Source organism: Pseudorasbora parva, chromosome 7 (genome assembly GCF_024679245.1).
Source record: "Pseudorasbora parva isolate DD20220531a chromosome 7, ASM2467924v1, whole genome shotgun sequence".
In the NCBI taxonomy this organism is placed as follows: Eukaryota; Metazoa; Chordata; class Actinopteri; order Cypriniformes; family Gobionidae; genus Pseudorasbora; species Pseudorasbora parva.
The window spans coordinates 797353-822352 of record NC_090178.1 but is presented as its reverse complement, the minus strand read 5'-3'; the positions used below and the strand labels follow the sequence as shown (position 1 = coordinate 822352).

Below are 25000 nucleotides of genomic sequence, written 5' to 3'. Positions count from 1 at the left end.
TGTCTTTTTGACGGACAATCACGTAGTCAAGGAGATGCCAATGTTTTGAGCGTGGGTGCTGCCAGGTGGTCTTGAACCGGTTCTTCATCTGGAAAATGGTGTTAGTAATGACCAGCTGGTGCTCTGAACAGAGGGCGAGGAGTCTGAGCCCATTGTGGTTCATATTCCCCACACCATGCTGGCCGATGACTTTACTCCATACCAGGTGCTCCGTGCCCACTCTAGCATTGAAGTCTCAATCAATCAATCAATCAATCAACTTTATTTATATAGCGCTTTTACAATCACGATTGTGTCAAAGCAGCTTCACAGTGTCAAACAGGATAATATTGCGACAAAATTAGATTTGGCTGTACAGTCGTACTGGAGTAAACAGTGATGTTATCAGCTTATTTTAATTTATCATATAGCGACAATGTTGGCAGATCAGTATTATAGTTTATAGAATTAAATAAGACCTAATTCATATATTTTATTTGTATAATAAGTTGAATAACTTTAATCATATTTTTAGTGTCCCCAACTGAGCAAGCCAAGCCAAAGGCGACAGTGGCAAGGAACCAAAACTCCATCGGGGCATGATGGAGAAAAATAAACCTTGGGAGAAACCAGACTCAGTCGGGGTGCCAGTTCTCCTCTGGCCTATTAACACACCGTGTAAGATTATTATTCTGGCAACCTTACAGGTCGGAAATCATATTAGATCGGATTATTCAAAATTTTCAGGGTATAACGGAAGAGACAGATTTATTTAGGATGGGGCGTCAATTACACAAGAGTATGAATAAATGAAAGATCGGAATTATTGCGCCGAAGACGGGTTTTGAGCATGTCGTGCCAGTGAGGCAAATTCGGAGGAGACACCATTTGACACGGCTCAGCAGACACTCCAGGATGCGTTGGTCATGTCCAGGCAGGTCCACCATCCGATCCGGACAGGGCCCAGATCCGGGATAAACCTCAGGATAAACAGAGAGACTTACATTAGCGTAGATGTCACTCTTTTTATGATGTAACGAGTACATCAGGTGTTATGGGAAGTGTTCCCGGTTCCGGCTGACCTAGTTAATGCAGCCTAACAATCAGTCAATTGATCTGAATAATGAGAGTTAATAATGTTCTGTGTGTATGCCATAGTAAAGAGATGTGTTTTTAGTCTAGATTTAAACTGACAGAGTGTGTCTGCTTCCCGAACAATGCTAGGAAGACTATTCCACAATTTAGGAGCTAAATAGGAAAATGATCGACCGCCTGCAGTTGATTTAGATATTCTAGGTATGATCAACTGGCCAGAGTTTTGAGACCGCAATCGACGTGATGGGGTATAATGCGTTAAGAGCTCGCTTATGTACCGGGGAGCTAAACTATTTAGTGCTTTGTAAGTAATAAGCAAGATTTTAAAATGTATGCGATGTTTAATAGGGAGCCAGTGCAGTGTTGACAGAACTGGACTAATATGATCATACTTCCTGGTTCTAGTAAGAACTCTAGCTGCTGCATTTTGGACTAGCTGGAGTTTGTTTATTAAGCGAGCAGGGCAACCACCCAGTAGAGCATTACAATAATCTAGCCTTGAGCTCATGAACGCATGTACTAACTGTTCAGCATTTTGCATTGAAAGCATGTGCCGTAATTTAGATATATTTTTAAGATGATAGAATGCGGTTTTACAGATGCTAGAAACGTGGCTTTCAAATGAAAGATTGGTATCAAAGAGCACACCCAGGTTCCTCACTGACGACGAGGGCTTGACAGAGCAGTCATCAAGTGTTAGACAGTATTCTCGGTTACTACTTGTGGAGCTTTTCTGTCCAATAATTAAAAATTCAGTTTTATCTGAATTAAGTTGCAGAAAATTACTATTCATCCAATTTTTTATATCAGCTATGCATTCTGTTAATCTTGTGAATTGGTAGGTTTCATCAGGGCGTGAGGAAGTTGGCTGAGTATCGTCAGCATAACAATGAAAACTAACGCCATGCTTCCTAATGATATCTCCCAGTGGTAGCATATACAGGGTGAAGAGCAGCGGTCCTAACACTGAGCCTTGCGGTACCCCATACTGAACTTGTGATCGGTGTGACATCTCTTCATTTACTGCTACAAACTGATAACGGTCAGATAAGTACGATTTAAACCATGCCAATGCAGTTCCACTAACGCCAACATAATTTTCGATTCTATTCAGAAGAATATTGTGATCGATAGTATCAAATGCAGCACTAAGATCGAGTAACACTAATAGAGAGATACAACCACGATCAGATGATAAGAGTAAATCATTTGTAACTCTAATTAGAGCAGTCTCAGTGCTATGATACGGTCTAAATCCTGACTGGAAATCCTCACATATACCATTTCTTTCTAAAAAAGAACATAATTGTGAAGACACGGCCTTTTCTAGTATTTTTGACAGAAAGGGTAGATTCGAGATTGGCCTGTAATTGACTAATTCATTAGGATCAAGTTGCGTTTTTTTAATAAGTGGTTTAATTATAGCCAACTTAAAAGTTTTCGGTACATATCCTAATGTCAAAGATGAATTAATGATATTAAGCAGAGGATCTATGACCTCTGGAAGTATCTCTTTTAATAGCCTAGTCGGTATAGGGTCAAGCATACATGTTGTTGATTTTGATGATTTTACAAGTTTAGCCAGTTCTTCTCCTCCTATAGTAGTGAATGAGTGTAATTTTTCCTCAGTGACCCTGCAGCGCTCTGTCTGAAGTGATACTGTAATAGACGGCTGCATGGTTATAATTTTATTCCTAATATTATCAATCTTACTAGTAAAGAAGTTCATAAAGTCATTACTGCTGTGTTGTTTACAAACATCAGAAGCTGAAGCTTTATTTTTTGATAATTTAGCCACTGTATCGAATAAATACTTAGGGTTGTGTTTGTTTTCTTCTAAAAGAGTTGAGAAATAAGCAGATCTAGCAGTTTTTATGGCCTTTCTGTATGCAATCATGCTCTCTTTCCACAAATTGCGAAAAACCTCTAGTTTTGTTTTCTTCCAGCTGCGCTCCATTTTTCTGGCTGCTGTTTTAAGGGCCCGAGTGTGCTCGTTGTACCACGGCGTTGGATTATTTGCTTTAATCTTCTTTAAGCGCCGGGGAGCAACTATGTCTAAAGTGCTAGTAAGGAGAGAGTCAATAGTTTCGGTTGCAGCATCAAGTTCCTCTTGGCTATCTGTAATGCTGAGGAGATGGAACTGATGAGGAAGATTATGTACAAAGCAATCTTTAGTCGCAGCGGTTATCGTCCTGCCATATTTGAAGCGAGGGGATGGCTTTGCAGCCTTAGGTAAATTAAGTATACATGATATTAGGTAATGATCTGAGATGTCATCGCTCTGCTGCAGAATTTTAACAGTATCAACATTTATTCCATGTGACATTATTAGATCTAAAGTATGATTAAGGCGATGAGTGGGTCCCGATACGTGTTGTCTAACTCCAATAGAGTTTAGAATGTCTCTAAATGCCAATCCCAATGCGTCTTTTTCATTGTCTACGTGGATATTAAAATCCCCAACAATTAGTACTTTATCTACAGCTAATACTAACTCCGATACAAAACCAGCAAATTCTTTGATAAAGTCTGTATTGTGCCCTGGTGGCCTGTATACAGTAGCCAACACAAATGTCAGACGGGATTTATCATTTACACTACACAGTGTTACATAAAGCACCAAAACTTCAAAGGAATTATATTTGAAACTAGACTTCTGAGTAATACTGAAAATATTATTATAAATTACAGCAACACCTCCCCCTTTACCTTTCAGACGTGGCTCATGTTTGTAACAATAATCTCGGGGGGTGCACTCATTTAAAGTAATGTAATCATCAGGTTTTAGCCAGGTTTCTGTCAAACACAGCACATCTAAGTTATGATCTATAATCATATCATTGACAACAAGCGTTTTTGGCGAAAGGGATCGAATATTCAGCAACCCAAGCTTTATCGATTGTTCATCCGTATTATATCTGTTGTTTATTTGTTGGACATCAATTAAATTTTTACTGTTGAATGGTTTTGATGGTTTTTTGTATTTACTAATTCGGGGAACAGACACAGTCTCTATGTGATAATATCTAGGTGAAAGAGTCTCTATGTGCTGGGATTTAGCTCAAGTCTCCCATGAGTATGAGCCTGTCCGTAGCCGGGGTTTGCTGTAGGATGGCATCGAGTGCTCTGTAGAAATCCTCTTTGATGTTGTGCTCAGCATCAAGGGTTGGAGCGTATGCGCTGGTGAGAGTTGCAAAGCGTTTCTTTGCCAGGGGAATGCGCCAAGTCATCAGTCTTTCATTGATGCCGATAGGGGATTCCGAAATGTGCTGCAGCAGTTTTGTCTTCACGGCAAAACCAACTCCATGGTTGCGACGAGTGCCTTCAGGGACCCCCTTCCAGAAGAAGGTGTACCCAGCACCAGCCTCTGTCAGGGAGTCCTCCCCATGCAGTCTGGTCTCGCTGAGAGCTGCTATGTCGATGTTATATCTCTCAAGCTCCAGGGCCACCAGTGCTGTCCTGCGGTGGGGCCTACCAGGAGTTTCAGCCAGGTCCAACAGTGTACGAACGTTCCATGAAGCAATGCTTAGTTTATTTTTTACTTTTGTTTTTCGACCACGAGGGGGGATGCTCCGACGGTTGCGGTTTACCGTCCGGAGTGTGGGGAGCAGACAGTTTTTGGACCACCTTTTCCAGGTCCTTCCCCATCTCAGGGGTGAGCAGTGTGGGGCTGCTCAGTCGCAGTGGAAGCTGCCGAAAAGACCCGCTGCTCCATCCCGCAGTCCTAACGACCATCACTCCACTGCCGCCTGTGTGCATGGTTTGGCTAGGCACTCCCAGCCACATCCTTGGCCTGTGCCCACCACCATTCCACATCGCCACAGGACTTTTTTGGAGGAGGGGGGGAAGGGAGTCGGGGCAAGAAGCTTGTGCATAGGTGAGGATTAAGGTGGGCGTGAGGGTGCACAGACCTCACCCCCACCAACTTCACTTCTGCCAGAGGGATCTCCAGTGGCATGGGGGAACCCATGACGACCTTCGTCTGGCAGGAGTTGCAGGAGGCTGCCGGTGGTCCAAACAGCTGGACTCCGCCTGTGCCTACCCCCAGGTGCAGGTTTGTCTTCGAGGTTTGCTCCCCTAGCCACTATACCCTCCCGAGTTAGCCCACGTGGCTGTGGGGTTGCCCTCTTCCGCCTTCCTAGCCGTTGTGATGGTTCTCACACCATCATCTTCCGCCTGCATCACCGTTGGGGTCTTCCACTATTTACCCATAGCTGGGGCTATTTGCCCATAGCTGGGACAGTGGTTGACGGGCATCAGGGCATTTCCACTCGCTGATGGGCCTGCATGCCGCGACTCTGGGGCCCACTGCTGCTCCGAGATCCCGTACAACTTAGCCTGGAACCGCAAGGGACCAGTTACCATGTGTGCCACGAGGAGGCGTGCACGAGATCTTGGCAGTGGAGAGGCTATGTACCGGCTGAGGAGGCTTACACACTCGGCTCCTCTTTTCGCCCCTAAAGAACAAAGGGCTATCCGGTGGCAGTAGCTGAAAGCAGAAAGTGGCAAGCAGAAGCATACATGCTGCTAATACAAGCACTACTACTCCATCACTGTTGCACTGACGCATCACACGCCCTGTGTAACCATCACACAACATGGTGTACACACACACACAACACACACACACTCAAATACACACACTCTCTCTCTCTCACACACACACACACACACACACTCTCACACACACACACACTCACACACACACTCTCACACACACACACACTCTCACACACACACACACACACACACACACACACACACACACACACACACACACACTCTCACACACACACACACACACACACACACACACAAACACACACACACACACACACACACACACTCTCACACACACACACTCACTCACACTCACACACACACTCACACACACACACAAACACACACACACTCTCACACACACACACTCACTCACACTCACACACACACTCACACACACACACACAAACACACGTTATTATTTAGTGTAGACAGCTGTTTTATATGAACAGATCTCACCTGGCACCTGCACAGCAGCTGCAGCGCTTCTTTATAGTAAACTGAGGCCTTCTGTGGGTCTCTCATCTGGAGCTTAATGCCACCGAGACCCTCACAGACCTGCCACTGACCCGACGGGTCATCTACAGGAGAGAGAGAGGAGTGTGTGAGTGAGTGTGTGTGTGTGTGTGTGTGTGACTGAGGCCTTCTGTGGGTCTCTCATCTGGAGCTTAATGCCACCGAGACCCTCACAGACCTGCCACTGACCCGACGGGTCATCTACAGAAGAGAGAGAGGAGTGTGTGTGAGTGTGTGTGGGTTCAGTACCGGTGTCTCTGAAGGCCTGCAGTGCGTGTATGTAGCTCTCCCACGCCTCCTCCAGCTCCTCCAGCTCCACCAGAGCGAAGCCCAGATTGCTGAAGCACCGACCCTGAGCCCCGCGGCTGCCCAGAGAGCCTGTACAGTAAAGCACTCACATTCACACACATCCAGCCGCCCAGCTGACAAAACATGCTTTAATAACGTTCACATTCATCTTCATTATATCAATATGTAGATGACCAACAGCATATGTTACATTTTAGGTCCTATAATATGTTCTGTGTGGATCAATCATAAACTGGGTGGGTGCGTGGATGGATGGATGGATGGATGGAATTGGAGGATAGATGGAATTGGAGGATGGATGGATGTGTGGATAGATGGATAGATGGATGGATGGAATTGGTGGGCTGATTGGCGGATTGGTGGGCTGATTGGCGGATTTGGTGGGCGGATTGGTGGATTGGTGGGCTGATTGGCGGATTTGTGGGCTGATTGGCGGATTGGTGGATTTGTTGGCGGATTGGTGGATTTGTGGATTGGTGGGCTGATATGTGGGCGGATTGGTGGATTGGTTGGCGGATTGGTGGATTTGTGGATTGGTGGGCTGATATGTGGGCGGATTGGTGGTTTGTGGATTGGTGGGCGGATTGGTGGATTGGTTCGATTGGTGGGCGGATTGGGGGATTTGTGGATTGGTTGGCGGATTGGTGGGCGGATTGGCGGATTTGTGGATTGGTTGGCGGATTAGTGGGCTGATTGGCGGATTTGTGGATTGGTTGGCGGATTGGTGGGCTGATTGGGGGGCGGATTTGTGGATTGGTTGGCGGATTGGTGGGCTGATTGGGGGGCGGATTTGTGGATTGGTGGGCTGATATGTGGGCGGATTGGTGGTTTGTGGATTGGTGGGTGGATTGGTGGATTGGTTCGATTGGTGGGCGGATTGGTGGATTGTAGGGCGGATTTGTTGGATTGGTTGGCTGATTAGTGGGCGGATTGGGGGATTGGTGGGCTGATATGTGGGCGGATTGGTGGTTTGTGGATTGGTGGGCGGATTAGTGGGTGGATTGGGGGATTGGTGGGCGGATGGGTAAATTGGTGGATTGTAGGGCGGATTTGTTGGATTGGTTGGCTGATTAGTGGGCGGATTGGGGGATTGGTGGGCTGATATGTGGGCGGATTGGTGGTTTGTGGATTGGTGTGCGGATTAGTGGGTGGATTGGGGGATTGGTGGGCGGATGGGTAAATTGGTGGATTGTAGGGCGGATTTGTTGGATTGGTTGGCTGATTAGTGGGCGGATTGGGGGATTGGTGGGCTGATATGTGGGCGGATTGGTGGTTTGTGGATTGGTGGGCGGATTAGTGGGCGGATTAGTGGGCGGATTGGGGGATTGGTGGGCGGATGGGTAAATTGGTGGATTGTAGGGCGGATTTGTTGGATTGGTTGGCTGATTAGTGGGCGGATTGGGGGATTGGTGGGCGGATGGGTAAATTGGTGGATTGTAGGGGGGATTTGTTGGATTGGTTGGCTGATTAGTGGGCGGATTGGTGGGCGGATTTGTGGATTGGTGGGCGAATTGGTGGGCGGATTGGTGGGCTGATTAGTGGGTGGATTGGTGGATTGGTGGATTGGTGGGCTGATTGGTGGGTGGATTGGTGGGCGAATTGGTGGGCGGATTGGTGGATTGGTGGGCGAATTGGTGGGCGGATTGGTGGATTGGTGGGCTGATTGGTGGGTGGATTGGCGGATTGGTGAAATTGGTGGGTGGATTGGCGGATTGGTGGGCTGATTGGTGGGCGGATTGGCGGTTTGTGAATTGGTGGGTGGATTGGTGGATTGTAGGGTGGATGTGCAATCTGAGCTCATAAAGCTGCATGTGTATTATTTACAGAAGTGTTGTTGATGCAGGATATCATGTCTTTTTAACGTGTGTGTATGAAGCAGGTTTGCCGGGTCTGTGTGTCTCACCGTGGAGCGCCGCTGCCTCTCTGTGGAACTGCACCGCCTGCTGGAACTGACCGAGAGCATTGTGGACCGCGCCCAGATTCTGCAGAACCACCGCCAGCCTGTGTGGTTTAGATGCGACCAGAGGAAGAGCCTGCTCATAGCACTCGGACGCCTCGGAGAACAGCCTCATCTGAGAGAAACTCAAGCCCACATCATTCAGCAGCTTCCCTGAAACACAGGTGAGGAGGGCCAGTGAGCGACCGCACAACCTGGAACGCTTCAGCAGAATCATTCATCCTCAGCGTCACATTTATTTAGATATAAACAGTGAGACACATTCAGATTCTGCTATAAAGCAGCTCTACAGAAGACAATATACTGAGCAATTCATCTCAAGCTCTGTTCTCATCTGATAGTGTCAGATCAATCACCTGTGTTGAGTGTTGTTGGAAATCCCATGATGATTTTAGTGATATTTTGTGACTTTTTCTTATTTGGAGACATGAACATGAATTCGAAAGTTTAGTTTTTATGTGCTGTGAAAAAAGTTTTTAAAAGTTTACATTAAAAAGTTAAAGTAACTTAATACAGTTAAAGTTGCTTAATACAGCTAAAGTAACTTAATTAAAACAGTTCAAATAACTTAATTAAAACAGTTCAAATAACTTAATTAAAACAGTTCAAATAACTTAATTAAAACAGTTCAAATAACTTAATTAAAACAGTTCAAATAACTTAATTAAAACAGTTCAAATAACTTAATTAAAACAGTTCAAATAACTTTAAAGAGTTATAGTAACTTAATTAAAACTTAATTAACTTAAAACAGTTAATTTAAAAACATAAAGAATTTTATGTTTATTGTTAGGAAAAATGCACAAAAACACTTTTTTCAATTTGTGTCCCATTCATTTCCAATGCGCTCATATTTACCGCGAGGAGTATAAGTGTGACTGTTTTTTTTCAGGACCATTTAACCTTTTCGAATCGTGTGCATGATTTTTTCTTTTTTGCATTTTCATAACAAGTGCCAGAGATTTGATCATTACGATGAAGTAAAAAATGAAAAAATAAAATAGAAATTGTGGCAGCAGAGGGTTAATAAACGCACTGAACCACACACACTCCTCGTATGTTACCCAGCGTCTCCTGGTCTGTGATGTCGATGCTCATCTCCAGGCTGTCCGTCAGCACGCTGATGATGTCATCGGAGGCATTGCGGCCGCTCTGCAGCATGTGTTTCCCAGCATCCTTCAGTGCCAGTGCAGCCGCAGGCGTATTCCCCACTGCTCTATAACTCTCAGCAGCTCGCCGGAAGCTAGCTACGGCCTCGTCCCACTCCTGCAAGACACGCACGCACACACACACACGCATGCACACACATGCAAATACATCATTGTTCTCAGTTACATTGCGAATGCATTACAAAGTTTAGTTAAAGGGTTAGTTCACCCAAAAATGAAAAAATACATTTGGGTCCAAAAATAACAAAAACTACGACTTTATTCAGCATTGGCTTCTCTTCCGCATTTGTTTTCAATCCTCAAATAAAGATTCAAACGGTTATGAATCAGCGAATCGATCAATGATTCGGATTGCGTGTCAAACTGCTGAAATCACGAGACATTGGCGATCCGAATCATGAATCAATTCGCTGATTCATAACCGTTTGAATCTTTATTTGAGGATTGAACACAAACGCGGAAGAGAAGCCAATGCTGAATAAAGTCGTAGTTTTTGTTATTTTTGGACCCAAATGTATTTTGGATGCTTCAAGAGACTCTAATTAACCCACTGATGTCTCATATGGACTACTGTGATGATGTTTTTATTCCCTTTCTGGACATGGACAGTATAGTGTGCATACACTTGTATATGCTCTCAGACTAAATATAAAATATCTTAAACTGTGTGTGAAGATGAAAGGAGGTCTTACGGGTGAGGAACGACATTAATGACATAAATTAAATTTTTGGCTGAACTAACTCTTTAACTGTAGGAGTATGTGAGTTGCATTGAGTTTAGGCTCACAGACCTCCGTGTGGAGCTGGCATCGGGCGAGTCTGACACACGTGTCTGCTTCAGCTCCAGCGTCTCCCTGCGAGCGGTAGAGCTGAGCGGCCTGCAGATAATGGCTCGCCGCCTGCCTGGGCTCCCCTAAAGCCTCGTGAGCCGTGGCTCGGTTAAACTGCAGCTCTGCGACCCGCTGGCCTCTCTCTCCGGGCTGAGCGAGCTCCAGGACCTCCAGCCCCCTCCGAGGCTCGCCCGCCTCCACGAAGGCCGCGCCCAGGTTCAGCGCGCAGGTCCTCTGCAGCCTCTTCTCTCTGAGCTGGAGCACAGGTACACTCAGCAAAACAACCCATTATGTTTCTCTAGGGCTGTCAACGAATATTCTAAATTCTAATATATATTCGAATAGTTTTTAAAAAACTAATTTCAAAGGTGAAAATTTATATTTGAAAATAAAAAATAATAATAAAAAAATTGAGAAAAAAAACGCAGCGGTAGTAGAGAGTGGACGCACGCATGAGGGTTCAGGGACAGGTCACAGGAGTCGCACTGAGCAACTCTGGAGATGACGTTCATGCGTTTATGTCCTTATATGAGAGGGAAACACTACCGTGTGTGTGTGTGTGTGTGTGTGTGCATGAAGTGACTGTCAGAGCGGCTCTGGAGATGACGTTCATGCGTTTATGTCCTCGTATGAGATGGAAACACTACCGCGTGTGTGTGTGTGTATGCGCATGAAGTGACTGTCAGAGCAACTCTGGAGAGGAAGTTTATTCGTTTATGTACTTGTATGAGACGGAAACACTACCGTGTGTGTGTGTGTGTGTGTGTGTGTGTGTGTGTGTGTGTGTGTGTGTGTGTGTGTGGAAAAAAAAGCATGCAGTGCATGCTCACACCAGTCCTCAGGATCGACTTTAAAGTACTATTACTTGTTTATAAATCTCTCATTGAGCTAGGACCTCAATACATCGCAGATATGCTGATTAAATACAAACCCAACAGATCACTCAGATCAGCAGGATCAAGTCAGTTAGAAATACCAAGAGTTCACTCAAAGCAAGGAGAGTCTGCCTTTAGCTATTATGCCAGCCGCAGCTGAACCAGCTTCCTGAACAGATCAGATGTGCTCCAACAGTAGCCACATTCAGATCCAGACTCAAAACACATCTGTTCAGCTGAGCGTTTACTGAATGAGCTCTGAGCCACTGTACGGCCGACTGATCGCACCCTATCTGATCTCTTTATTCTTTTTATAATTGTTTTAGTTTACCTTTGTTCTTATCTTTGGTTATTGTTATTTTATATGTTCTTTTGAGTTAAATATGATGAGTGAAAACTGGGTTTGATGGAAATCGTAAGTTTGACAATAAGGTTTGAGTATGTGTAAATCTGTGGAGGGTATGATGAGTGAGAATGGGTTTAACAAGAAGGAGAACATCAGGGAATAGAGATTAAAATGGATGTTATGAACGTGTTTGATAAAGAAATGAAGGAGAGGTGTTCTAATAAAGATGGTACGTATGTATGTAGGCTGTAAACTGAAGTATGGTTTATTTTTAAATCAGAACACTATTGTGGATCTGACCATTTTATTTGATTTCTATTTTATTTTAATTATCTTTACAACTGTTTTAACTCTGCTTGTTTAAATTTTTTATCCGTACACATGGTATTCTTTTTCTCATGTTATCACTGTTTTAATTCATTTCTATGTAAAGACATTGGGAATGAAATGTGCTAAATAAACTTGCCTTGCCTAATTGCATCTATATTGTAAATGTATTGTTAGACTGGTTTGTAGTGCAAACAGTTTTAAAGTTTGCTGCACAATGTTATTCTCCCGGCTCTTTACCTACAGCGGCTAATAAATCACAAGTCTCGCACTTTCACAGAAAATGGTGCTGCCTTTCTCCTCCATTTGCATGATTTCAGGTACCTTTGTGGCGGCTCTTAGCGCGCTCTTGAAGCGCCGCAGCGCTGCATTATGGTCTCCGGTCTGCAGCGCCGCATGTCCAGCTGCAGTCAGTCTCTCTATCTCCACATGAGTGTCTTTATCTTCCAGATCTGACCGGCCTGTGCTGCTCCTCTTCTGCTTCTGCTTCTCACGAGCGTCTCTGACGGAAGAGCCATCGGAGGCCATGAGCTCAGCGGAGATCACAGCTGAGGGAACACATGATGCTCAGCCTGAGACACGGAGGACGAGGAACGTTAATATCTATAATGTCTATAAAATGTCTGTAGTTTTTGGCTATAGTGTGAACGACAGGAAGAGCTTGAGTCACTTCGAAATGCAACACACGAAAATAATCTCAGTGTCAATTTGAGGTTTAAATAAAAGGTCACTGGTTAGTAAAGTTGCTGTGTTAAAATCATTTAGATGCAAATAAACAATTGAGTAAACACACTGATCAGGCATAACATTATGACCGGTGATTAACACTGATGATCTCTTCATCACGGCTCCTGTTAGTGGGTGGGATATATTAGGCAGCAAGTGAACATTTTCGAGGTTGATGTGTGTGAAGCAGGAGAAATGGGCAAGCGTAAGGATTTGAGCGAGTTTGGCCAGATTGTGACGGCTAGACGACTGGGTCAGAGCATCTCCAAAACTGCATTAGGTCATAATGTTATGCCTGATTGGTGTAATTAAATGTGAGACATCTCTGGGCATTAATGTGTTCAGCAACAATGCCACATGGAAGGAATGCATGGACTGATAAAATGTAAAACTTGAATACAATACATGATGCCACTGCATAAAAGCATCCTGATTAACGTAAATGTTTACATGCTCCTTTAATAATTAAATATTTCACATGAATCTGAAACTTTTTAAGTTACTATTTTTATAACCTTAAACCATTGCAAATCTTTTGTGTAATCACGAGCTCTGAAGTTAGTTTAACACAGCATTTAATAAAATGTAGAAGTTATATAAAAATGCGTTATAATGATCAGGTCAATCCAAATAGGCTATATAGCTAAACTATTAAATAGTGTGAAAAAAACAGAAATAATAAATTCGTTAGTTTTATCTTCATTGTCGACCTGATCTCGCGCGCTTCTACAAAGAAACCGCGAACACGCGTAATTTAAAAAATAACGGTCATTTGTAACGGTCACCATTTCTGTTAAGAAAACGTTGGATAACCAAAAACAAACCTTATGGGAAACAAACATTATAAGATTGGTTTATTTAACGTTTTATTTCTGAACGGTTTAGTTGAAAGTTCGCCGTTTCCCCCCCAGAATATTCAGAGAACATTTCCATAAAGTTTGCAAAATGATAAAAATTGGAATGTTTGCATAACCAACAAAAAACGTTTTTGAAACATGTTGAGAAATAACAACTTAATATGAACGTTAGCAAAACGTTCCTATAACATGCTATGTTCCCCCTGAGCAGTTTTAAAGTGTGTGTAGAGGATTAATTCACACTTCACTAATGAATCATTCATCAGTCTTCTAGAGTGTCGCCATAAACACAGTTACCACAGCACACTCATTACACACACATGACGCAGAATATAAAGAATATGTCCCATAAAACTAGAGTAAACAATATAATATACTGAATAAAAGTAGCTCTCCAGACAAATATACTGGAGTTTGGCTCTGAAACAGACGAACACAGTCACTTACACGATTAAACTCAGTCAGAGCGGCCGTTTCCTCGGATGATACGCGTCGTGTTTGTTAGTCCGATATCTGTCCTTTAAAATCATGTCGTAATATTGGCGATGATCGATGTAAAACAGGTGAGCAGACAGACAGGTCTCTCTCTCTCTCTCTCTCTCTCTCTCTCTCTCTCTCTCTCTCTCTCTCTCTCTCTCTCTCTCTGTGTGTGTGTGTGTGTGTGTGTGTGTGTGCGCACCTGACCAGACTGTTTACACCCGTGTCTATGGAAACGGCAGGTAAATGTGGTTTGGTTTCTTCTGGGACCAGCTACATTTATAAATAAATGTTAGGGCTTGACAGCCTATTAATCGCGATTAATCGCATCCAAAACAAAATAAAAGTTTGTGTTTACAGTAAGTATTGTGTATAAGAAACTGTTAGTATAAATACACACTCCTTCATGCAGGCTATATAGTTAATAAATATGTTCATATATATATATATAAAATCTTATAAAAGTTAGTAACAGGTAACAGTTACATTAAGTTAAATTGGTGGTATATATATATATATATATATATATATATATATATATATATATATATATATATATATATATATATGTGTGTGTGTGTGTGTGTGTGTGTGTGTGTGTGTGTGTGTGTGTGTGTGTGTGTGTGTGTGTGTGTGTGTGTGCATGTATGTATGTATACATATATTGATTCTGTAGTAATATTCTCATCAGTGTTCTGTCTGCTTTTACATAGGCCTACCGGTACTTAAATCTGCATATTTGTGATATTCACCCCAGGGCGTTATTTAATTTTATAAAGGCCATTTTTTAAAAATCTTAATGTATATATACATTTACATTTGTACAATATATATATATATATATATAATTGTACACAGTACATACATACATACATATATTATGTAATCACATACTTTTTGTTTTGTTTATTTTGTTTATTTTGTTTTTGGATGCAACTTAAAATATGATTAAAGTTATTCAACTTATTATACAAATAACATTCATTAATGAGGTCTTATTTAATTCTATAAACTATAATACTGATCTGCCAGCATTGTCTCTCTCTGATAAATTAAAATAAGCTGATAACATCACTGTTTACTCCAGAACGACTGTACAGCCAAATCTAATTCTGCTGCAGTATTGTCCTGTTTAACACTGAAGCTGCTCTGACACAATCGTGATTGTAAAAGCGCTATATAAATAAAAGTTGATTGATACTTATATTTTGGATGCGATTAATCGTGATTAATGGACTGTCAGCACTAATAAATATATAAATATAATATTTACCTAAAATTATAATGAATATTTTTTTATTTTATAAAAATATATATTTACCTTACAAAAAAGAATCTCCAGAACAGAAACAAAAATCATATATATATATATATATATATATATATATATATATATATATATATATATATATATATATATATATATATATATATATATATATATATATATATATATATATATATATATATATATATATATATAGTTCCCATATTATATATATTCTTATGGGAACCAAAAATCAAAAGCAATATGTTCATTTAACGTTTTATTTCTGAGTTCGCTGTTTTTTCCCCAAGGATATTCAGAGAACATTTCCATAACATTTGCAAAATGATAAAAATTTGAAAGTTTGCATAACCAAGAAAAAACTTTTTTGAAACACGATCAGAGAACGTTGAGAAATTACATTTTCATAACTTAATAGCAAAAGCAAAACGTTCTTAGCACATGTTTTGTGCCCCCTGGGCAGTTTTAAAGTGTGTGCTACATATATACATGAAGAATTATACATAAGAATTATACACATAGCCTATATTATGTAAACACACATTTTATTTTGAATGCAATTAATTGATTGCCCAGCACTAACATTTATTTGTAACATGTTTTGTTCCCCCTGAGCAGTTTTAAAGTGTGTTTTACAATAAAAAAGAACAGTTCTGTATAAACCTTCTTGTGCTTTACACAAATAAACAACAGATTATCTTTTATTCGCTGGTTTGGTGTTTGAAAACTCATGTGCACTACAGTACCCACAAGGCACAGCGACTCACCCCGCCGTCATCAAGTGGGCGGAGCCGGTCGGGAGCAGCCAATGAGAAGCGGGCGGGATATTCAAACCGTAAACAACTGACAGACGGGAGCTTTCGCGTTTTCAATCGACATTTATCGTTGAATTATTAATAAGAACCGAATGGTATTTTAATCCCAGTTATCGATATAGCTGTATTAAACACCCGTGGAACGGAAGGGTCTTTGATTCGCGGCTTCACTGAAGGAACGTTAGTTTGATTCGAGAATCGCGTCGTGTGATAGAGATCAGCGCGCGAGTTTGTGTGGATTTATCATAACGCGATCGATCAGATATTGGTCAGATATCGACAGAACGGAGATGGGGGACGGTGTGCAGGCCCGGTCAGGCTGTGAGTACTTTAATAACACATTCATGTCAGACTTCAGACTAGAGTTTGACGGCAGTCTAACGTTAACACCGGAATCACGGGAGAGTGACCGTGTTTATGTGCGGCGGTAACGGAGGTTTAGGTTTTATATCTAATGTAATCTTTTTTTGTAGGTTTTATGTACAATGTAAACCCATGGTTATGTTGAATATGATTTAAAAAAAAGATTTTTGTTGAATATTTTTTTTATACATTTTTTATTTATTTGTTTATGTTGAATATGATTTTTGTTTTATGTTAATTATATATATATTTAGGTTTTATGTTCAATGTGACCCCTCCCCCAATATGATTCCCCCCCCCAGGTTTTATGTTGAATATATTTTTAGTTTTTTATGTTGAATATGATTTTATTTTATTTTTTTATGTTAAATATGATTTTTTTAGGTTTATGTTCAATGTGACCCCCCACCCTGTTTTTGTGTTGAATGTGATTTTTAAAAGAAAGTTAAATATGATTTTGTTCGTTGTTTTGTTTTATGCTAAATATGACTTTTTCTTCAGGTTTTATGCTGAATGTGTTTTGACGTTTTGTGTTGATTTCAGATGAGCGTCTGACCGCAGAGGAAATGGATGAACAGAGGATTCAGAATGTGGCTTATCAATACCTGTGCCGTCTGGAGGAGGCCAAGAGGTGCAACACACACACACACACACACACACACACACACAGTCAAGTAAAGTCATCTTTATTTCTATCGCTCTTCTCCAGCGCCGATTGTGTCAGAGCAGCTTCAGTGTTAAACAGGACAATACTGCAGCAGAATTAGATTTGGCTGTACAGTCGTTCTGGAGTAAACAGTGATGTTATCAGCTTAGTTTAATTTATCAGAGAGAGACAATGCTGGCAGATCAGTATTATAGTTTATAGAATTAAATAAGACCTCATTCATTAATGTTATTTGTATATTTAGTTGAATAACTCTGATCATAATGTTAGTGTCCCCAACTGAGCAAGCCAAGCCAAAGGCGACCAAAGGAACCGAAACTCCATCAGGGCATGACGGAGAAAAATAAACCTTAGAGAAACCAGACTCAGTTCTCCTCTGGCCTATTAAAGCGCTGGTTCTGTGTTTTTTTCTAGGTTTGGTTGTGTTTATGGGGCGCAGTATATAGGGGTGTGCATTGGCACTGCCTTCACGATTCGATTCGATTACGATTCACCAGGTAACGATTCGATTCAATTCGATTCTACGATGCGTTGTGATGCATCAAAATTCTACTGCACACAAAGCAAATTTATCATCAGTCATGAGGCAATACAAGCAGATATTAAACAACAGATTGTATTGGCTGCTATGTGTCTCCTGTATCTTTGACATAAAAGTTATTAAATAAAATAAAATGTAATTAAAAAAAAAAAAAAATGCAATTACCCCTTAAATGCATGACTGTTTCACCAAACATTCTTACATATTCAGGTCGTTAGCGACCCAGATCTATATTTAACATGGATAGACCTCTACCTGTCGTGATAATATATAAAACTCCTGATTTTAGAGTAGCAGCTACAGAAGAATAAAATAAAACCTATTTCGTTCCCTTTTAGAGCTTGGAAGGATTCAGTTTGAGCAGATGTTTAATACCATCATCATATGACCTCGTCAGAGTTTACCAGTAGATTCAGCATCTGCGTCATATTCGCGATCTCCAGCATATTCTCCAAACTCATTTTCAATGTCTTCAAAATCAATATTTTGATCACTGACAGCTTCTTGACCACATCCATCATCAAGAGACAGTGACACTAACATATGATTGTGTTTAGTACTTGCTCTCTGCGGTAAATCACTAACCCATTTCAAGTTTTGCAGATTATAATTATTGTTTCGTTTTCTGTCAGAGGTAACTATGAGTGAAACGTCACTTCATCATTGGGTATCAGACATCGCCACCTTGTGGAATAAAGGTGAATTGCACATAATCGATTATGGCACTTTGCCGCATCGATGCTGAATCGTTCATGCCCCGCATCGCGATGCATCGCCGAATCGATTATTGTTGACACCCCTAGCAGTATATCATGTCGTAATTATTATTATTATTATTTTTTTTTTTAAAGCGTCATGTTTTTCTTCTCTTCTCCCTTTATTCCACACCGCTCTCTGTGCACGGCTCGTCTGCTTCCTGCTTCCTCTGAAAAACGCAGTGGTCTTAGATTGGTCAGATGGCCAAATGTAGTTTCCTGTATTTTTATTGGATGAAGTGCCAAGCACAGGTAAAGGCCACGCCCCTTACCATTACAGGCAGAAGTCCCATCAGCGGAGACTAGCGAGGGTTTATGATGTCACCAACCCAGGAAGAAGCTTGTTGTAGTCCAAAGCGGCCATTTTTGTAGGCAATAAACTGCAGTAACTTTAAAAGACAATATCTCTGTTTGCAGTGAACGTTCAGCGCTGGAACTTTGCAGAGACTGCTTATGCTCAAGCAGCGACATTACACACTAACTAAAGTTACACAAGTCACATCACAGGCAAACACCGCTTTAACACACAGTGGAGGATTATTATTCTGGCCACCTTACAAGTCAGAAATCATATTAAGCCCCGTTTCCACCAAAATTACCCGGAACAATTTGTACCAGGATCTTTTCTCCCCCCCCAGACCTGCAGCTGTCTGCGTTTCCACCGCGATCTAAAGTATCGTGAAGATTAGGCAGATTAGTCCGGTGATGCAGGACTGCAGGCGACTGCTCCTCCAAGTCACTGACGGACAGTAGGGGTGTCAACAATAATCGATTCGGCGATGCATCGCGATGCGGGACATGAACGATTCAGCATCGATGCGGCAAAGTGCCATAATCGATTATGTCACGGTTTATTTTCTGGCGGACGATAAAGTTGTGAAGTTTCAAATACTTCCGGTTCCGAGAGAATAACAACAACAACAAGGAAGATGGCTGAGGCGGAGGGAGATGACCGCGATAGACGGGTTATTAAAAACGCGCTAACGACCCGAGGTGTGTAGGATTGTACGTATATTTTTTTTGCACAATAATAAATTAATCTATAATGACGAAAAACGCCGCAATTCCCCTTTATTCCACAAGGTGGCGATGTCTGATACCCAATGATGAAGTGACGTTTCACTCATAGTTACCTCTGACAGAAAACGAAACAATAATTATAATCTGCAAAACTTGAAATGGGTTAGTGATTTACTTCAGAGAGCAAGTACTAAACACAATCATATGTTAGTGTCACTGTCTCTTGATGATGGATGTGGTCAAGAAGCTGTCAGTGATCAAAATATTGATTTTGAAGACGTTGAAAATGAGTTTGGAGAATATGCTGGAGATCGCGAATATGAGGCAGATGCTGAATCTACTGGTAAACTCTGACGAGGTCATATGATGATGGGATTAAACATCTGCTCAAACTGAATCCTTCCAAGCTCCAAAAGGGAACGAAATAGGTGTTATTTTATTCTTCTGTAGCTGTTCCTCTAAAATCAGGAGTTTTATATATTATCACGACAGGTAGAGGTCTATCCATGTTAAATATAGATCTGGGTCGCTAACGACCTGAATATGTAATAATGTTTGGTGAAACAGTCATGCATTTAAGGGTTAATTGCATTTTATTTAATTACATTTAATTTTATTTAATAACTTTTATGTCAAAGATACAGGAGACACATAGCGGCCAATACAATCTGTTGTTTAATATCTGCTTGTATTGCCTCATGACTGATGACTTGCTTTGTGTGCAGTAGAATTTTGATGCATCACAATGCATCGTAGAATCGAATTGAATCGAATCGTTACCTGGTGAATCGGAATCGAATCAAATCGTGAAGGAAGTGCCAATGCACACCCCTAACGGACAGTAATCATTTTTGTGTGTACCGATTGAAAGATTTAGTGGACTGTTTACATGAGACGTTATCTAAACCGATCTGTTCACATGTGATGACTTTCAATTGCAATCATTTTGTCACATGCAGTTTGTCTGCCGCATCAGAAATGTCTCCGCTGTTTTCTCCAGCAGCTGGAGTGTGTTGACTGTAGCCAGAGCAACTCTTAACGGCCACCAGGACTAATACAGTATTATATAAGCTATTTATCTGCTGTAAAGCGTAATAATCATCTAAGAAAAAAAATAGTTCTTCTGTCAGACACAGTTAAAGCAAAAACTGCCTGGGGCAATATACGCTGTGTCATTACTCCAACATTATCTTCATAACTTTTAGTTTACCCCTCAGAAAAATGAGCTTTCCTCTCTTGTCAACATGAGCGCGGCGCGCGCTGTCACGTCATGTAAGGACACACTTACAGTAATCGGTCAGGTCGTTTACATGGTGAAAAATATAGACTGTAAAAAAATAATAACGAGTATGGAAGAGATTCAAGCTGTGCTGCTTTTGCTGGTTATGTATCGGTTTACTAAAGAGGTAATTAACAACGACAGAAAAGAGCACTAATATGCAGATTCAGCAGCATATTCAGAAAGCTTGTAGAGCTAGATTTAAAATGACAATGTATATTATTATCAGCTATTACGGACATTGCACGTGAGACGGCTGAGACGAACACGCGCCATCAGACAGAGAGCAAGACTGATGAACGCAGAACGAACCTCGCAAAAGACTTAAAAATGCCGGTTGAAATAAAATGCTGCGTGAGCTAAACCAATCAGCATGTTCAGCGCCCAAGTCCCGCCCTCGAAAGTTCCTGAACTTTGAAAAAGTACTACCTCGCGAGCAGGGCCGTTTGGAGGGGGAAATATTCACCCGGATCTTCATTTAGACCCTGCGGTCGAAACACACCGAGGACCACCCAAAGTTCCTGGTTCCTGGGTAAAGTTCCTGCGGTGGAAATTCGGCTTTATATCGGAATATGAAAACATTTGAGGTATCACGCAAGAGACGGGTTTATTGAGGATGAGGTGTAGTTAGGGGTGTGCGATATTGACAAAAAAATGATATCTCGATAACGATAATTAGACGATATTTAGCTGAGTGTGTTATTGTAATGCTATGTTGCTCACAGCTGGTTTCAGTTGTTACCCAGGTAAGTTCGGGATTAGTTAACTGTGCAGTTATGCATAAATAACTTTTTGATGTTTTAAACACATAAAGTTGAATATTGATATTTGAAATGATTTAAAATGTGAAAAGATTCTTTAAATGTGAAACTAAAACCGCCACTAGGCGGCAGCAAGTCACTGTTAATGAGTGAGTCACTGAGATTCAACCGATTCATTCAAACGACTGATTCATTCAGGAACGAATCATTTGACTGTATTAATCTGTCTTATTCACTGAATCACTGATTCAAATGATTCGTTCAGAAAGCTGATTCATTCAGTAAGTAAACAACGCGTGTCGCTCAGAGATTACAGATGACTAACGCGATTACAGAGCTGTGACTGTTGAACTATTCTCGATGGCGAAATAGAGTAAACATGGGCAATATGGTGTCTTAGATGAAAGTCACTTATTCAATTCTTGTTTAGTAAACTTGTATAAAATAAAATAAATATCACATTTGTTATCATGCTGATATCTGGATTCTTCCTGTGATTAAAAATACTTGCAGTGAAAGCGCGCACTAGTCTAATCTTACCTTAACCTACCCAACACACACACAAACACACACACACACACACACACATGAGGGATATACTCTAATGTCAGATCGCACATCATTAAAACGACAATTACGATGTTATCGCAGACGTTATATCGCACACCCCTAGGCGTAATATATAATGTTTAAAGTGTCCTAAGAGTTATTTCTGAAATGTTCACCTCTTTCGGTCATCCCGTGTCAGGTGGATGGAGGCGTGTCTGATGGAGGAGTTACCTGCACCCATCGAGCTGGAGGCGGCGCTGAGGAACGGCGTTTATCTGGCCAAACTGGGCCACTGTTTCGCTCCCAGTGCGGTTCCACTAAAGAAGATTTACGACCTGGACCAGGAGCGGTACAAGGTGAGCGCTTAAAGGGTTAGTTCACCCAAAAATGATGTCATTAATGACTCGCCCTCATGTCATTGGTCACCCGTAAGACCTTCGTTCATGCCGCTGTAGTGAGATGGGCTGTGTGTCGATGTGTTTAGGGCCTTTATGGGTCTTGTGAGTGGGAATGGACTGAATGCCAATGGAGGCCTATCTGAAGCCTTTCTCAGCTTTACACTAAAATATCTTCATTTGTGTTCTGAAGATGAGCGAAGGTCTGACGGGTGTCCAACCACATGAGGGGGAGGAGTTAATGACATCATTTTCATTTTTTAATAGAGTGAACTAACCCTTTAATGTCTCTTTTTGTGCTTAGGCCAGCGGGCTTCAGTTTCGTCACACTGACAACATCAACCACTGGAGGAACGCCATGACGGAGGTCGGATTGCCGACGGTAAATCACACTCAAACTCTAATCAAACTCTAATCAAATTCGATCTGTTGTGAATATCTCGCGTCACTGAAGGTGCTTTTCACTCTGCAGATCTTTCATCCAGAGACGACTGATGTGTATGATAAGAAGAACATGCCCAGAGCCGTTTACTGCATCCATGCTCTGAGGTCAGAACTACGCCACAGGATGGAAATTACATTTTTTGTCCTCCAGCCACTGTCTTGTTTTAAACCGACAATGTGTAACTGCATGTGAAGGTTAATACGACAAGCTCTACAATAGTTCAGCAGTTTATTTAATCTCAAGTCACAATGAAATACTGACATTTTCTTTCTTTATACACACACACACACACACACACACACACACACACACACACACACACACACCATGAACTGATATACATGTCATTAAATGAGGTGCGCTCTTTTTCACCTGGATGTGGCATTTGGATGATTCGTGGTCTTTTACGGCTTCCAGTTTTAGGGTTTTAGTCCCAATAATGAAACTATTCGTTTTGGCATCTTCTCAAATTAATACAAAGATTCATGCCTACTTGTTCAGGTAGTCTCTTAAAGGGTTAGTTCAGCCAGAAATGAAATGTCTGTCATTAACTCCTCCCCCTAATGTCGTTCCTCACCCGTCAGACCTCCGTTCATCTTCACACACAGTTTAAGATATTCTATATTTAGTCCGAGAGCGTATGCAAGTGTATGCACACTATACTGTCCATGTCCAGAAAGGGAATAAAAACATCATCACAGTAGTCCATATGAGACATCAGTGGGTTAATTCATCTGTCTGAACTAACCCTTTCATGACATGTTTTCTGGTCTGTTGTGTTAGTTTGTACCTGTTTCGTCTGGGACTCGCCCCTCAGATCCACGACCTGTGCGGGAAGGTCAAGTTCACAGGTAAATGTGTTTTCATTTCTTTAGCCCTATTCATACGGTGAGTGTTCCTCGTGGGGTCGTCAGGTATTTCCATCATTTACAGGAGATCGTCGGTGTTTTTATTGCCGTCTGAATCCGGTGTTTTTCTCCCATCGTCTGCGTAAAACCCCCCCCGGCCGAATTACAGATTATTTTGAGACGAACACAAGGTTGTGCGGTGATTTACCTGCCGCCTTACATCTGAGTTTAAGAAGAGATCGCTTCAAAATGAGCTTTTTATATCCTATTTACTTTTATTGCATATCATATTTTTCTTCAATATCGCAAAGCCCTAGTGTGTGTGTGTGTGTGTGTGTGTTTGCAGAAGAGGAGATCAATAACATGAAACTGGAGCTGGATAAATACGGGATCCAGATGCCAGCGTTCAGTAAGATTGGAGGAGTCCTGGCCAATGAGCTGTCGGTGGACGAGGCGGCAGGTGCGCATCACTGATTATCATATCGCATATTTATAATCACGCTTCTCTAAAGGCTTTGATTGTCAACATAAGCCGACTAGAGACGACCAAATTACTACAAATTATAAAATTTAATAATTAATGAACAACAAATAAATGTTCCAGTTTATTCTGAAATAATTAAATCAATCATTAATTTCATAACTAACACATTTAATTATTAATTAAATAAATGTATCAATTTATTACTGATTTATAAGCCTTTTGAAGAGTGTGGACCGCTGGCTGCTGCTCTCAGGATTCACTATCATTATTTGGTCCCCACAATGTAATATAAACAAGGACACACACACACACTCACTCACTCACACTGTCTGTCTCTCTCTCACACACACGCTCTCTCTCTCTCACACACTCTTTCTCTCACACACACACATGCTCTCACTCTTTCTCTCTCAGACGCTGTCACACTCTCACACACACTCTCTCGCACACACTTTCTCTCTCTCACACACACACACTCTCTCTCACACACGCTCTCTCTCACACACACTCTCTCACACACACGCTCTCTCGCACACACTTTCTCTCTCTCACACACACACACTCTCTCTCACACACGCTCTCTCTCTCACACACGCTCTCTCTCACACGCTCTCTCTCACACACTCTCTCTCACACACTCTCTCTCTCACACTCTCTCTCTCACACACGCTCTCTCTCACACACGCTCTCTCTCACACACGCTCTCTCTCACACACGCTCTCTCGCACACACTTTCTCTCTCAAACACACGCTCTCACACACACTCA

At 41.6% G+C, this 25000-nt stretch overlaps 2 protein-coding genes across 2 annotated transcripts in view; one reads left to right on the top strand and one right to left on the bottom strand.

The window, feature by feature from the left end:
* LOC137082510 (tetratricopeptide repeat protein 24) overlaps positions 1–14136 on the bottom strand; it is a 46811-nt gene extending 32675 nt beyond the window's left edge. Inside the window, exons 1-7 of the mRNA XM_067447731.1 lie at positions 13994–14136; positions 12288–12535; positions 10377–10670; positions 9481–9682; positions 8363–8569; positions 6400–6528; positions 6094–6215 (exon numbers count right to left, since the gene is read on the bottom strand). Coding sequence (XP_067303832.1) covers positions 6094–6215; positions 6400–6528; positions 8363–8569; positions 9481–9682; positions 10377–10670; positions 12288–12491 — 1158 coding nt within the window. The 5' untranslated portion in view covers positions 12492–12535; positions 13994–14136. The remainder of the gene's footprint in view (positions 1–6093; positions 6216–6399; positions 6529–8362; positions 8570–9480; positions 9683–10376; positions 10671–12287; positions 12536–13993) is intronic.
* Positions 14137–16138: 2002 nt separating this feature from the next.
* iqgap3 (IQ motif containing GTPase activating protein 3) overlaps positions 16139–25000 on the top strand; it is a 98168-nt gene continuing 89306 nt past the window's right edge. Inside the window, exons 1-7 of the mRNA XM_067447730.1 lie at positions 16139–16447; positions 17033–17120; positions 22261–22417; positions 22761–22838; positions 22929–23005; positions 23685–23752; positions 24096–24209. Of these exons, the coding sequence (XP_067303831.1) occupies positions 16417–16447; positions 17033–17120; positions 22261–22417; positions 22761–22838; positions 22929–23005; positions 23685–23752; positions 24096–24209 (613 nt within the window). The 5' untranslated portion in view covers positions 16139–16416. The remainder of the gene's footprint in view (positions 16448–17032; positions 17121–22260; positions 22418–22760; positions 22839–22928; positions 23006–23684; positions 23753–24095; positions 24210–25000) is intronic.